This window comes from Galdieria sulphuraria (assembly GCF_000341285.1).
Source record: "Galdieria sulphuraria unplaced genomic scaffold scaf_18, whole genome shotgun sequence".
NCBI lineage: Eukaryota > Rhodophyta > Bangiophyceae > Galdieriales > Galdieriaceae > Galdieria > Galdieria sulphuraria.
In genome coordinates, this window is record NW_005178457.1 from 43,811 (window position 1) to 55,492 (window position 11,682).

General features: G+C 38.5%; 7 protein-coding genes across 8 annotated transcripts; 6 read left to right on the top strand and 1 right to left on the bottom strand.

The window, feature by feature from the left end:
• Positions 1–60: 60 nt before the first annotated feature.
• Positions 61–2,007, top strand: Gasu_24830 (ammonium transporter, Amt family). Its single transcript, XM_005706563.1, has one exon. It carries the CDS (start codon positions 72–74, stop codon positions 1,884–1,886), a length of 1,815 nt encoding a protein of 604 aa, XP_005706620.1. The 5' UTR covers positions 61–71; the 3' UTR covers positions 1,887–2,007.
• Positions 2,008–2,130: 123 nt separating this feature from the next.
• On the top strand, positions 2,131–3,963 carry Gasu_24840 (cytochrome p450 monooxygenase). The gene has a single exon (XM_005706564.1). It carries the CDS (start codon positions 2,162–2,164, stop codon positions 3,893–3,895), a length of 1,734 nt encoding a protein of 577 aa, XP_005706621.1. The 5' UTR covers positions 2,131–2,161; the 3' UTR covers positions 3,896–3,963.
• Positions 3,964–3,970: 7 nt separating this feature from the next.
• On the top strand, positions 3,971–5,108 carry Gasu_24850 (short-chain dehydrogenase/reductase SDR). 2 transcript variants are annotated; one of them, XM_005706566.1, is made up of 7 exons: positions 3,971–4,037; positions 4,093–4,239; positions 4,286–4,358; positions 4,420–4,526; positions 4,579–4,663; positions 4,717–4,872; positions 4,919–5,108. In XM_005706566.1, the coding sequence occupies exons 1-7, from the start codon at positions 3,972–3,974 to the stop codon at positions 5,083–5,085; spliced, it is 801 nt and encodes a 266-aa protein (XP_005706623.1). In that variant the 5' UTR covers position 3,971; the 3' UTR covers positions 5,086–5,108. The 2 variants fall into 2 exon arrangements, with proteins under 2 accessions (XP_005706623.1, XP_005706622.1); XM_005706565.1 differs by lacking the exons at positions 4,579–4,663; positions 4,717–4,872; positions 4,919–5,108 and having other exon boundaries at positions 4,286–4,571.
• A 7-nt stretch (positions 5,109–5,115) lies between these two features.
• Gasu_24860 (ubiquitin-conjugating enzyme E2) lies at positions 5,116–6,350 on the bottom strand. The gene is made up of 5 exons (XM_005706567.1): positions 6,215–6,350; positions 6,078–6,160; positions 5,914–6,028; positions 5,684–5,858; positions 5,116–5,616 (listed from the first exon to the last, which is right to left on the bottom strand). The coding sequence occupies exons 1-5, from the start codon at positions 6,256–6,258 to the stop codon at positions 5,422–5,424; spliced, it is 612 nt and encodes a 203-aa protein (XP_005706624.1). The 5' UTR covers positions 6,259–6,350; the 3' UTR covers positions 5,116–5,421.
• A 140-nt stretch (positions 6,351–6,490) lies between these two features.
• Gasu_24870 (uncharacterized protein) lies at positions 6,491–8,421 on the top strand. Its single transcript, XM_005706568.1, has one exon. The coding sequence runs from the start codon at positions 6,626–6,628 to the stop codon at positions 7,985–7,987; it is 1,362 nt and encodes a 453-aa protein (XP_005706625.1). The 5' UTR covers positions 6,491–6,625; the 3' UTR covers positions 7,988–8,421.
• Positions 8,422–8,430: 9 nt separating this feature from the next.
• Positions 8,431–9,981, top strand: Gasu_24880 (RNA-binding protein). The gene is made up of 2 exons (XM_005706569.1): positions 8,431–9,752; positions 9,815–9,981. The coding sequence occupies exons 1-2, from the start codon at positions 8,450–8,452 to the stop codon at positions 9,943–9,945; spliced, it is 1,434 nt and encodes a 477-aa protein (XP_005706626.1). The 5' UTR covers positions 8,431–8,449; the 3' UTR covers positions 9,946–9,981.
• Positions 9,982–10,010: 29 nt separating this feature from the next.
• Gasu_24890 (polycomb protein SUZ12) lies at positions 10,011–11,681 on the top strand. Its single transcript, XM_005706570.1, has 6 exons — positions 10,011–10,052; positions 10,112–10,513; positions 10,601–10,913; positions 10,971–11,161; positions 11,226–11,388; positions 11,440–11,681. The coding sequence occupies exons 1-6, from the start codon at positions 10,035–10,037 to the stop codon at positions 11,580–11,582; spliced, it is 1,230 nt and encodes a 409-aa protein (XP_005706627.1). The 5' UTR covers positions 10,011–10,034; the 3' UTR covers positions 11,583–11,681.
• The last annotated feature ends 1 nt before the right edge of the window (position 11,682 follows it).

Consider the following 11,682-nt stretch of genomic DNA (forward strand, 5'->3'; position numbering starts at 1 on the left):
CGTATCATTTCAGTTGCTCAACTGTCTACCTACCACCTCATAAATAACTTCCAGCTGTCCATCCGAGGAATATGACGTCGAGATGCCCAACGGAAAAATTTTCCGTTAGTAACCCTCACGTGGTATGGGCCTTTAAGAATTTCCTTCTCTCTTCAGATTCAAATCGAAGTCTTGAGGAGTTCTCGTTGCCACGGATCAAGTCTTGTGAGAAAGATTCTCTTGTAGAGCAAATGACAGATCTCGGAAACTTTAATATAACAGTAACAACAAGTTCAGGAAATACTGTTACGGCGAATATTGCAGATATCATTGTATCTGCTTTGAATAGTACTAAAGTACAATACAGTGGAGTACCATTATATGAATGGTTGATTGGTAACGCATTTTCTTCCACAAATGGTGCTGATACTATGTTTGCACTTTATGCTCTGTATTTGGTGTTTTTTATGCATCTTGGTTTTGCCATGTTGACTGCAGGTTGTGTTCGAGCCAAGAACGCCAAGAATGCTTGTATGCTATTGTTGATCGACTGGGCAGTAGGAACTCTAGCTTATTATTTATTTGGTTATGGCTTTGCCTTTGGTGCCAAACCTTCTGAAGGTGCTAGAGGATTCATTGGCTCTCATTTCTTTGCCATGTCTGGTGTTCCTACCAGAGATGCCAATCTTATCAGTGGATTTCCTTCCAATGAAATTATCGGTTATTTTTCTTCACTTCCTGGAGGTGCTAGAGCTCCTGCGGCAGATGACAGTGGTAGTTGGGGAAACATGTTGTTTCAATGGAGTTTTTGTATTACTGCTGCAGCTATTGTGAGTGGTTCTGTATGTGAAAGGGTTTCCGTGTTGGGATATACCATTTTTTCATTTTGGATGACGAGTTGGATATATCCTGTCTATGAGCATTGGGTATGGGACTCTTTTGGTTGGTTTGGTGCTGTGAAATCAGATGGACCTTTATTTGCTGGTAGTGGTTACATTGACTATGCAGGTTCTGGAGTAGTGCATACTATTGGAGGAGTTGCTGCTTTATGGGGTGCAATATTTGTGGGTCCAAGAATTGGAAGAATCGATAGCAATGGCAAAATGGTTCCTATACCTGGTCATAGTTCCGTTTTGGTGGTATTAGGAACGATGATTCTTATTTTTGGTTGGTATGGGTTCAATCCTGGTTCAGCTCTTGCCATTAGTTTGCCATCACAATACACTACAGTCATGCGATGTGCCATCAATACGACTATTGCACCTGCAGCAGCAGGAGTAGCTTCTATGATCATTACTCGAATACTTTACAAGAATTATGATGTGAATGCCATGTGCAATTGCATTATTGGTGGTTTAGTAGCTATTACTGCTCCTTGTTCTACTATTGAAAATTGGGCTGCAGTGATATGTGGAGTGGGTGCTGCGATAGTTTATCATGTGGGTTGTCGTGTGGAACAATGGCTTAAGATTGATGATCCTTTGGATGCGGTATCTGTTCATGCTTTATGTGGTAATTGGGGTTTGATTGTGGTTGGTTTATTTGCCGCGAGAGATGCACGTTATGCTGCTTATGGAAGTGCACCTGCTTGGGGTGCTTTTATGGGTGGAGGAGGAGACTTGTTGGCTTGTCAACTCATTGGTATATGTATTCTTTGGGGATGGGTCAGTGCTATGAGTATTTTTATGTTTTCAATCTTGAAATATTTTGGAATTCTTCGTGTCAGTCCTGAAGAGGAAATGGAAGGCTTGGATACTTCTAAACATGGAGGAGCATGTTATCCACCTGACTTTCCAGAAGAATATAAATTAAAGAGTATAGTGGATAACGACGAAGAGGTTCAATATGGTATGACAAAAGAAGAACAACAACAAGTAGTAATACCATCATCACATTTGTCAGCATAAACCTATTTTATATTCTGTTGTGGTTGAAATAGATTTGCGTTATGTTTGTATTTCCGTGGATCCCATGTATTTCTATACATAAGGAACTCTGGAAAGACTTGATAAAGTTTGAAATTTGTGGATGAATGGAAGTTTATCATTTTGGAAAAGAAAGTTGGTTAAACTCCATCTTTTATCCTAGTCAACCATATATAGTCTTCAACTTGAAATGACACAATATGCACTTACACCATTCTATTGGACAATCCATTTGTGGTATTCCAATTCCTTCCCTTATGTGGTGGTGGTGGTGCCTACCAAAGGTTTCATTATCCTCTTGGTTTGTAACAAGTTCAGTTTGTCAAAAATGGTTCAACCCTTCCTTTCCTAAGAATATTGGGTCTATTCTTTTAGGAACACTGTGGTTGGTTGTATCATTTTTACTGTTGTGTTGTATACTTGCCATTGTTTCTGCTCTGCGACACTGGCTCGTCCATAGTTACCGCTGGTTGTTCACACCATGTTATAGAAAGATACCTTTTGCAGGAAAACCTCAGCAATTGCAGTGGTGGAGATATCTTTTTTATGGTCATTCCTCTTATGCCGCTGTTATGGCTTCTCCCAATGAAATTGCCAGATGGTTCCTTCAAACAAGAACCAAGTTGCACTCCTATCTATTCAGTTATTGTTTTATGTTTCTTGCCCCAAGAATAGCGTTGGTTTCACCAGAAGCAGCTAAACATGTGATGGTGAAGAATGTACGCAATTATGTGAAACCTCCCATGGTGCGACAAGGTTTATCCAATTTGTTGGGTAACAAAGGTATCTTATTAGCTGAAGGAGATGATCATGCTAGACAACGGAGAATTATTTTACCAGCTTTTCATTTCGATGCATTGGTTCATTTGGGTCCCATTTTTCGTGCACAAGGACAACAGGTCGTTCAACGTTGGTTAAATAGACCAGAGGAAGCTATCGATGTGCACTTGGATATGACACAAGTGACGATGAATGTGATTGCGTTGGCAGCATTTGGATATGATCCCAATACGGACTCTGGTCAAGAGTTGTATCGAGCTTATCGAGATATCTTTACACAGAGACCACCATCGAGAATGTTAGCCATGTTGTTTTCATTGTTACCCAGTTGGTTGTTACAAAGTATGCCCTTATCAAGGTTGTTAAGAAGACAACAGAGTAATGTACGACTGGTGAAGAAAAAAGTAACAGAAATTGTACAAAAACGACGTGAAGAATATGAAGCTTTGTTGGTTAAGGATAGCAATGCAATGGGAAAGTCTACAACAAATAGAGATTTATTGGATATGTTGGTGGCTGCTAGAGATCCCGAGTTGGAAAAGAAAAGTTCCCATTTGCCTTATTTGACGGATGAAGAAATTACCAGTCAAGCATTGACATTTATGGCAGCTGGACAAGTTACTACAGCAGTGTTATTATCTTGGACACTGTTCGAATTGAGTATCCATCCCAGTGCTCAAGAAAAACTGAGACAAGAATTACAAACAATGGAGACCACTTTATCGACACAAGATATTACTGAAATGGTACAGCATTTAGATAAGTTGGAGTATTTGGATGTTGTTTTACATGAAAGCCTTCGATTACATCCACCAGTATTATTTATTACTAGACAAGCGGTACAAGATGATGAAATTTTAGGTTTTCCCATTTCTCAAGGTGCTATTGTCAACATTCCTATTGTAGCATTGCATCGAGATCCTGAACAATGGGGACCTGATGCTGAAAGTTTTCGTCCCGAACGTTTTTTATCCAGTGACAAGAACAATGTTGTTATACAACGACATGCCATGGCTTGGTTACCTTTTTTGTATGGAACTCGAGCTTGTACAGGTCAAAGATTTGCCATGTTGGAAGCAAAGACCATTCTTTTTGAACTATTGACAAAAGTATCTGTACGTTTACAACCAGGTTGTGAAGTTAAAGGATATGGAATGGTTTCTGTCCCTCGAGATGTTCGTTTGCAAGTTGTTGATTTGCATAAAGAATAAAATGGTGGATGTTGATGATAGATAATGGTTCTTTACTACTACAAAAGAATGAAATTTTTTTGATTTTCTTCATAAAATGAATTCACTGTTTTCAAAACTGAGATTGACTGGAAAGATAGCAATCATAACGGGTGGTGCAAGAGTAAGTGGTGGTGGTGTTGAAAACAATAGAAAGATATCGCTATTGGATAATCCAGGGTATCGGTAAAAACTTTGCCAAAACATTGGCTCAAGCAGGAACCCAGTCTGTGGGTCTCTTGGATTGGGATGCTACTGGTTGTCATAATACGTGTGATGAGTTGCAACAACAGTTTCCAGATACACTATTTATACCGTATCAAGTGGTAAGGTATGAGGTTCAAGTAGGATGCCTTTTCACGGGTATATTAGGACGTCTCACAAAAGGAGTCGATTGAAAAGGTCATCGACGACTTTGCCAACAGTCAAGGAAAACGACTTGATAGTGAGTAGAGAAAAAGAGGACATAGCGATAAACAAAGAAGAATGACGGGTGAATGTCATAGTTGCTTGTAACAACGCTGCAATTATATATAGTGGTATCGACGCTTCCTTTGCTGCAGAGAATACAAGTTTAGAACAATGGCAAAAGACCATACAAGTCAATCTTACTGCAAGTAGTGTCTTTGGGATGTTTGGAGAGAAGTTGTGATGTGCTGATATAGGGAGTGTTTCTGTGTTGTCAAGCGGAAGCCAAGTGGATGATACCCAGAAGATATGGAAAAATCATCAACATAGCTTCCATGTCAGGTGAGAAATGGATATGAGTGGCCTAGAGAGATGGATGGATGATGTTGGGTTAGGACACATCGTCAATCATCCTCAAAAACATGTTGCTTATCATACTGCCAAAGCAGGCGTAGTCCATTTGACGAAGACTTTGGGAGCTGAATGGGCTGAGAAAGGAATTCATGTGAATTGTATTTCACCAGGTTATATGGATACTTGGCAAACTGCTTGTAAGTATTTGTGATGGCTATGCTCTGGTTGATAAATGTCTGCTAGTCGAACAAGTAAAACCATTGCGAGAATACTGGATACAGTTGACTCCTGCTAAACGATTGGGACAAGTAGAAGACTTGGAAGGTCCTTTTCTACTGTTGGCAAGTGATGCAAGTTCATTTATGTATGGTTCAGAAATAATTGTTGATGGGGGTTATTGTCTTTGGTGATAAAGAAATACTTTTCCTTTCACTATAGCTACTAGTGAGTGTTGATAGTCAACAAACAATGCGCAAGTTTTTTATTCTAACAGTAAATAGTATCATATTTTTTTGATCTTATACGAACCAAGTATATCGCTACCCAGTATTTTCAAAATACTAGAGTGCCAAAATTGGACTTCATACTGCAAGCAACGATAAAACTTGTTCGGAACACACAAACACACACAACTAAAACTCATTCACAAACACCAGTCAACAAAATATCTATGTACAACTGTAGAAGTTTGTAACAGGTATATACACAACCTCTGTACACACTAGTTACCACAAACAACTCGTTTTCTAAACAAAAATGCCGCTTTCCACCACAGAGGAACCTGCAACACCAACTTGCTTGCCTGAAATTTCTGAACAACTAGCTTCATTGTCTTCCAAGTCACTCCACTCCGAGTCGTTGTCGCTGTCATCTTCCAACTCTTTCTTGGAAGAAGACGCAAAAAGACTGGGATGTGCATACCTTTGGACATAATCTTTCACCTAATAATATTTATGTCTCTCTCTTGAGTAATCTGTTTCTACTAGTCGTCAACAACATAAAACTCACCTTGGCTACATACTTTTCTGGTTCTCTCATTTCCAAAGCAGCTGCCTCGCCATTCAAGGGGTCTGAGGGATTCGGATAAGTCAAAAGTTGAGGCAAAAATACTTCAAAAATGTTGACCAAGTCAAACATAGGTGACCATGTCTGGTTAATAACGTCCAAACAAACTGACCCTGACCTAACCACACTCTAAAGTAAAAAACTCAAAACCCAATAGGACACCAGTAACTTACATTTCGTCTACGTTGGGGTGATAAATACGGTTGACGAACCCAATGGAAGGTGACTTGTAGGGATAAGCTTCTGGAAGCGTGACGTGTACCTTCCAAACACCGCCCTCATAAGGTGCTAAGAAATACGCGTTAGAAAATTCAAGAGTTCAGAAAACAAGACCTACTATCTACTGGACCACAAAACTTGACAAAGAAATCCCCCACTCGGTCATTTTCTGCTAGTTCTACTTCATACTCTGCCATCATCCTACCAGGAGTCAGTATATCCTGCTTCACACTTCCAAAAGGGTTTATTACTCACAATTTCATCAAGTCCGTTTCTCTTCGTTTACTTGGCGACGCCATTGTACTCAAAAAAAAAAGACAACCCAACCACCAAAAAAAAGCGGAAACAAATGCTTCAAAAAATCGAAGAATACTCAACTGATTTCAGAAGGAGGGGTTTGGCTTTTTCTAGCCCCGAATTTCCGCCTGATTCTTCCTTCCAAAGCAAAAACTGCTTTTTGTTGTAGAAGGGAGATTACGAGGGTGCGTTCAACAGACAGCCCGCTCTGTTTCAATTTGAAGAAGAGGTTTTGTTGTTCAGAGCGCAGGTCTGGAATAGGAAAAGGAGGGCCGTATGCTGTATAGTATGGATTGATGGGCAAGTAGTCAAGAGAGAAATGTTTTTCTGGTCATTTTCTTGATAGCAGTATCCTATTTTTACGCCAATATGAATTCTCCACCAGAAGAAGAAGTTTCTATTTGGAATACTGTTCAAGAACTTGTTTCTTTAGAAAAGGATATCTATCGAGTAAAAGTGAACCAAAGGGATGCAAGGAATAGTGATAAAGAAGACTGGAGAATGGAATATAGAGAACACTTGCGATCGAAAGCAGCCAAGAGACAACAACTGTTGGAATCACTGGAAAAGGGATTGAAAAGCTGTGGTTTGGATACTTTGCGACAGACAAGAGCAGGAACAACGGATCGTTGCTTATCTGGAAAAGATAATTTGAAAAGGAATGACAATACGTGGAATCAACAAATAGAGAAAACTCAAGAAGGTGAACCAAAGCAAGTGTTCGAGTCATCGTTAAGAGAAAGAGACTCGGTGGCTTGCAAGTTGGATTTTGAAACAGCTCAGGGTAGAGACAAGTTTCAAAAACCTTCCAAATATTCTACAGTGGAAGACAATCACGTTATGAGTGAGCAAGAGTTGCAAAGAGAGTATATTCAACTCAAGAGACAATGTCATACCCTTTTGGCTGAGAATGAAACATTGGAGCAAAACTGTCATAGCTTGGAAAATTTGATAAAAACTCAAAGGAAACATATGGAATATTATGAAGAAGAGTTGGAACAAATGTCCAAAAAACTTTATCCTTCTCCACTAGAAGAGAAAACCAACATTCAAAGAGAGTCAAGAGATGGCCATGAGAAAGGGATTGTAGAAAATGCTTCGCGACAGTTTCAAGAAATTTCAGAGTCGATCCAACAACAAATGCAACTGAAATATCGTCTACAAGAACAGATTGACTCTTTAGAAGAGCACAAGGAAGAGTTGGAAAGGACAGTAAATCATTTACAGACTACAAAGGAAGAGTTGCAAGACAATATACGGAAATTGGAAAGCCATGTCCAAAATTTGGAACAGAAAAAACAAATTTCTTTGGATACTCTTCATTCCATGTTTCAACAAATACAAACTGAAGTTTCTAGAAGTATACGAGGAAAACATTATGTCACTCAGTTAGCAACCGATGTGGTTCATACGATATCATCCTATGATGGAGATAATGGTATGGTTCATCAACCAGAGGCAACTATGAATACGAATGCTATTACTATCAAAGCAATTTCCAAGTTACAAGAGAAAATGTATAGTTTACAAGATGCTTTGTCGCATTCACAAGAAGAAGCAAACCGCTACAAGAAAGCTTTGTATGCTTTAAGAGAAGAACATGAAATGACTATTCAAAGATATGGCAAAGAGTTTCAGATACTCGTTCAAGAATTACATCGAGTAAGAGTAGGACAACGCAAACGGAACAAAGATCATGGAAATAGATCTTTTCTATCTCAATTACGTTAGAATTCGTATTTGAATCTATTCCTAAAAGAAAGAGTTGAAATTCTATCCGTTTTTACTGAAAATATTCGATTTGGTTGCTTTTCCATGGAATGAAATTACCATTTCGTCTCGTGTTGTGGGACATTTGAGAATTGCAGCGGTACCCAAAACCCCTCTTGTCTTGGTCAGCTTTTGGTTGTACCTGAAGACTTGTATTGTGTCCTTTTATATTATTAAAGAATCTACGGTTTTCCAACCTTTAGATAACTACAAAACACCACATAAAGGGTACTCAGATTGCAAAGGGTCTTTTGGTTTTTGTCTTTCGATGTGGTTGGTTGAGGTTCTGGCCTTTAGTCTTTAGTACTTTGTTTGCCTTGTATAACCAATCGACATATTTAAGTTCGAATATATAGATATATATATATATTGAGAGTACCTATTCATAATTACTCTTTGGTGGAATCAACGACTTTATATAACATGGGTGACCTACAACAGGGATCTACTATAGCTACTGCGGAAAGTTTAAGTCATATTTCAAGCAACTATCATGCTATGACCCAATCCCCTTCTACGAGATTGTTTAAAGATAGTCCATGCAAGATCTTTATTGGACAGTTACCGTCAAATGTAGTGGAAGAGGACCTTCGCAGGATTTGTGAACCCTATGGAACTGTGCTAGAAACAACTATTGTCAGGAATCGTATGACCAATCAGTCAAGGGGTTGTGGATTTTGTGTCTTTCATAATAGGGAAGAAGCAGACAACGCCATTCAGGCTCTCCACGGTACGAAACCTTTTCCCAGTGGTTCCAAACCGTTACAAGTACGACTAGCTGAGAAGAATAGCGACTTTTCAGAAACCAAACTTTATATTGGTCACTTGGAACCTATTGTGGAAGAACAACAACTACGAAATGCTTTTACCAAGTTTGGAGAGATAGTGGACGTCAATATTGTTCGGCCTAGGAATGTGGATAATCAACATAACTCACCTTACAACTATGGATTTGTAGAATTTTCTGGTAACGAAGCAGCGGATAATGCTATTTTATCTGCAAAGAATGGACAAGTGTGGTTAGAAAATGGGAAGCCTTTGACTGAAGTGAGATATGCGAGACTTTCACGCAATCGTTATGGAAGAAATAGCGATGGATATTACAAAGAACGTGGTATTCCAGAAGCTATGCTTTATGATCCTAATGTTGCATTGGAAGGTTGGCCAGGAATGGATACGAATGCTTTAAGTTCACCTCCTATGATACCCTCCACTTCTTATTTTCCTCCTCCTCCTTTCAACTATTTTCCCTTTTCCAATCATGTTGCTAGTCATGTTATGTTGGATTCGAATGGAAATGAAGTGACTACTCCCAAGAGTTCAGATAATGAAGAAGCCAATTCACAAGAAGGCTTTGTGAATCAACCTAATTTAGTCAATTATTTTCCATATGGTATGTATCCTAGTGGTCCTGCATTAGGTGCTATGTGGAATCCTGAATATGGAGATCCCAAAAACCAATATAGTTCAACCAATTGGTTTCCATCTATGTATCCTTATTCACCGGAATATGCGGAATACTTGGCTGCTGCTGCTGGTGCCAATGCGCCTTCCTTTGAAACACAACAGAATCGAGTTCGAGGTCCATCTGAATGCAACTTGTTTGTATACGGAATTCCACCTGATTGGGACGATGCAATGTTGGCTAATTTGTTTCTTCCTTTTGGCAAGTTGCTTTCTTCGAACGTGTTTATTGATAAGCGTACACAAAGGAGTAAAGGATTTGGTAAGTATTATGTTTGCCATTGGAATATATTCATAGATATTCAATATGTCTTTATTCAACAGGCTTTGTAAGTTATGCTTATCCTGACTCGGCACATATGGCTATTGCCATGTTGAATGGAATGACATTACCAAATGGTAGAACACTCAAAGTTTCTTTAAAGAAAGAGAAGAATGATAACAATTCAGAATAAATATTTCTCTTTCATTGATTGATCGATCATTGCATATATTTATATATATATATATATAAATACATATTATAAAAAATTTTTGGGTGAAAATGTCAAATAGAGTGGAGGTGGGTGTGGTTTGTATTGTGTCGTTCAAGTGTACTTTGTGTGGTGACTAATATTATAGGAAGCTTGTAAACTATATGAAAAGTTGGGAAAGCGTTGGAAAAAAGGAGATAAGATATTCTTGTGGAGAACTCACACTAGAACTTTTCATGTCCCACCACGTACCCAAACCTGGGAACAAGTACTGGATCGATTATATCAACAATTAGAAACCAACGAGCCATGGAGTACTATACACAATCCAATAATACAAAGTGAAGCAACGCAACAAGGACAAGACTTTACTTGTACCATTCGTCTGTTTGAGGACTTTCATAGTCAACCTATGAAGACCTTGACAGCGGTGAATAGTTACTGTCCACTGTGTTTTTGGGACTATCAAACGATTGAAAACTTTTCCAAGCATTGGAAACGTATCCACACAATATTTCGTTGGAAGTTGGAAGGTGCCAATTTGATCGAGGTTTGTATTTTCACTCGTCGAGTGTAGATTGATGGGAATGATGGTATACTTACACGTAATCTGTGTCTGTGTGTTTGTTCTGGATAGGGTTATTTTAAACACAAAGTAGATATGTTTCAATTGTTGGAATACGTGGATGAAGTTGGCCACTTTTTTTCGAGTTATGTTACTTTGGGATGGAAACAAGAGCAATGTGAATTGATGGCTTTGAATTGGAACATATTAGCACCGACTGTGAAAAACGGTAAGGTTTACTTTTCTACGATGAAGTTTGCTACGAGTGGAATGGATGTGTGGAAAATGGCGGAGAAAACGACCAAAGCTTTGCTTGAACAATTTGTAGAACATGAGAATATTTCATATTCTTCATCTTCTCAGCCTATGAATAAGACAGAAAAAGGTATGAGAGTAGTTGTAAATGACGAGGAACAAAACATAGATAAAAGTTGTTGTATAGATGCTCAAGTTTCTTATCGAAGGATATCGAAAAGTCCAACCATGAAAAAGAATGTCGTGGGAAGCAGCAGCAGCAAATCCTCCAAAACAACGAAAGATGAGATGCCTCAATTGAAGGATCGTACTTATTATCATACAGTAACATTGCATCCAGTAGCTCCAGATGAAATGGATCGAGATAGTGAAAGCGATGTAAGTGTTGGATGTTTTCATAGCAGGAAATAATAATAATAATAATGTGGTTTCTTTTTCATAGTATTCTGAAGAATGGAAAGAAGAGTTGGAAACACAATGGTTGGAAACTGAAATATTATCGCATCGCACGAGAGTATTTTTTCAACTATGGAATTCCTTTGTGAGAAAGAATAGAGTGATTGCTGACTTTCAATTGCCAATTATTTGTGAACAATTTGTTCAAGGTGGGTGGTTGTGTCTTTTGATGGAAAGAAAATGAGTAAGTTGAGTTGTAGAACACTCCAAAGATATTGTACAATGGGATCTCTTTCATCTTTGGAGAATGCATTTATTGAATTTATTTGAATACGGTTTGATACAAAGAGCAGATATTGTGAAATGTTGTCAACCGTTAATTATTCATCAAAGCTTTCCTTAGAATACATCTTCCAATACGGATTCCTTCCCATGAGTGATATGTTTATGTAATAAAAAGTCATTGAAATTGAGACGAGTACATAAATTGGCAAGATGAGGTT

What these genes read in the sequence shown, in the direction of transcription:
- Gasu_24830 (XM_005706563.1), top strand. Translation starts at nt 72, where the DNA reads ATGACGTCGAGATGCCCAACGGAAAAATTTTCCGTTAGTAACCCTCAC.
- Gasu_24840 (XM_005706564.1), top strand. Translation starts at nt 2,162, where the DNA reads ATGTGGTGGTGGTGGTGCCTACCAAAGGTTTCATTATCCTCTTGGTTT.
- Gasu_24850 (XM_005706566.1), top strand. Translation starts at nt 3,972, where the DNA reads ATGAATTCACTGTTTTCAAAACTGAGATTGACTGGAAAGATAGCAATC. An exon ending in TCAAGGAAAACGACTTGATA is followed by an intron (nt 4,359 to 4,419) that starts GTGAGTAGAGAA and finishes TGAATGTCATAG; the next exon opens with TTGCTTGTAACAACGCTGCA. An exon ending in GGATACTTGGCAAACTGCTT is followed by an intron (nt 4,873 to 4,918) that starts GTAAGTATTTGT and finishes AATGTCTGCTAG; the next exon opens with TCGAACAAGTAAAACCATTG.
- Gasu_24860 (XM_005706567.1), bottom strand. Translation starts at nt 6,258, where the DNA reads ATGGCGTCGCCAAGTAAACGAAGAGAAACGGACTTGATGAAATT. An exon ending in GAAACGGACTTGATGAAATT is followed by an intron (nt 6,161 to 6,214) that starts GTGAGTAATAAA and finishes GACTCCTGGTAG; the next exon opens with GATGATGGCAGAGTATGAAG. An exon ending in GTTTTGTGGTCCAGTAGATA is followed by an intron (nt 6,029 to 6,077) that starts GTAGGTCTTGTT and finishes CGTATTTCTTAG; the next exon opens with CACCTTATGAGGGCGGTGTT.
- Gasu_24870 (XM_005706568.1), top strand. Translation starts at nt 6,626, where the DNA reads ATGAATTCTCCACCAGAAGAAGAAGTTTCTATTTGGAATACTGTTCAA.
- Gasu_24880 (XM_005706569.1), top strand. Translation starts at nt 8,450, where the DNA reads ATGGGTGACCTACAACAGGGATCTACTATAGCTACTGCGGAAAGTTTA. An exon ending in ACAAAGGAGTAAAGGATTTG is followed by an intron (nt 9,753 to 9,814) that starts GTAAGTATTATG and finishes TTTATTCAACAG; the next exon opens with GCTTTGTAAGTTATGCTTAT.
- Gasu_24890 (XM_005706570.1), top strand. An exon ending in TATGAATAAGACAGAAAAAG is followed by an intron (nt 10,914 to 10,970) that starts GTATGAGAGTAG and finishes GTTGTTGTATAG; the next exon opens with ATGCTCAAGTTTCTTATCGA. An exon ending in TTGTGAACAATTTGTTCAAG is followed by an intron (nt 11,389 to 11,439) that starts GTGGGTGGTTGT and finishes GTTGAGTTGTAG; the next exon opens with AACACTCCAAAGATATTGTA.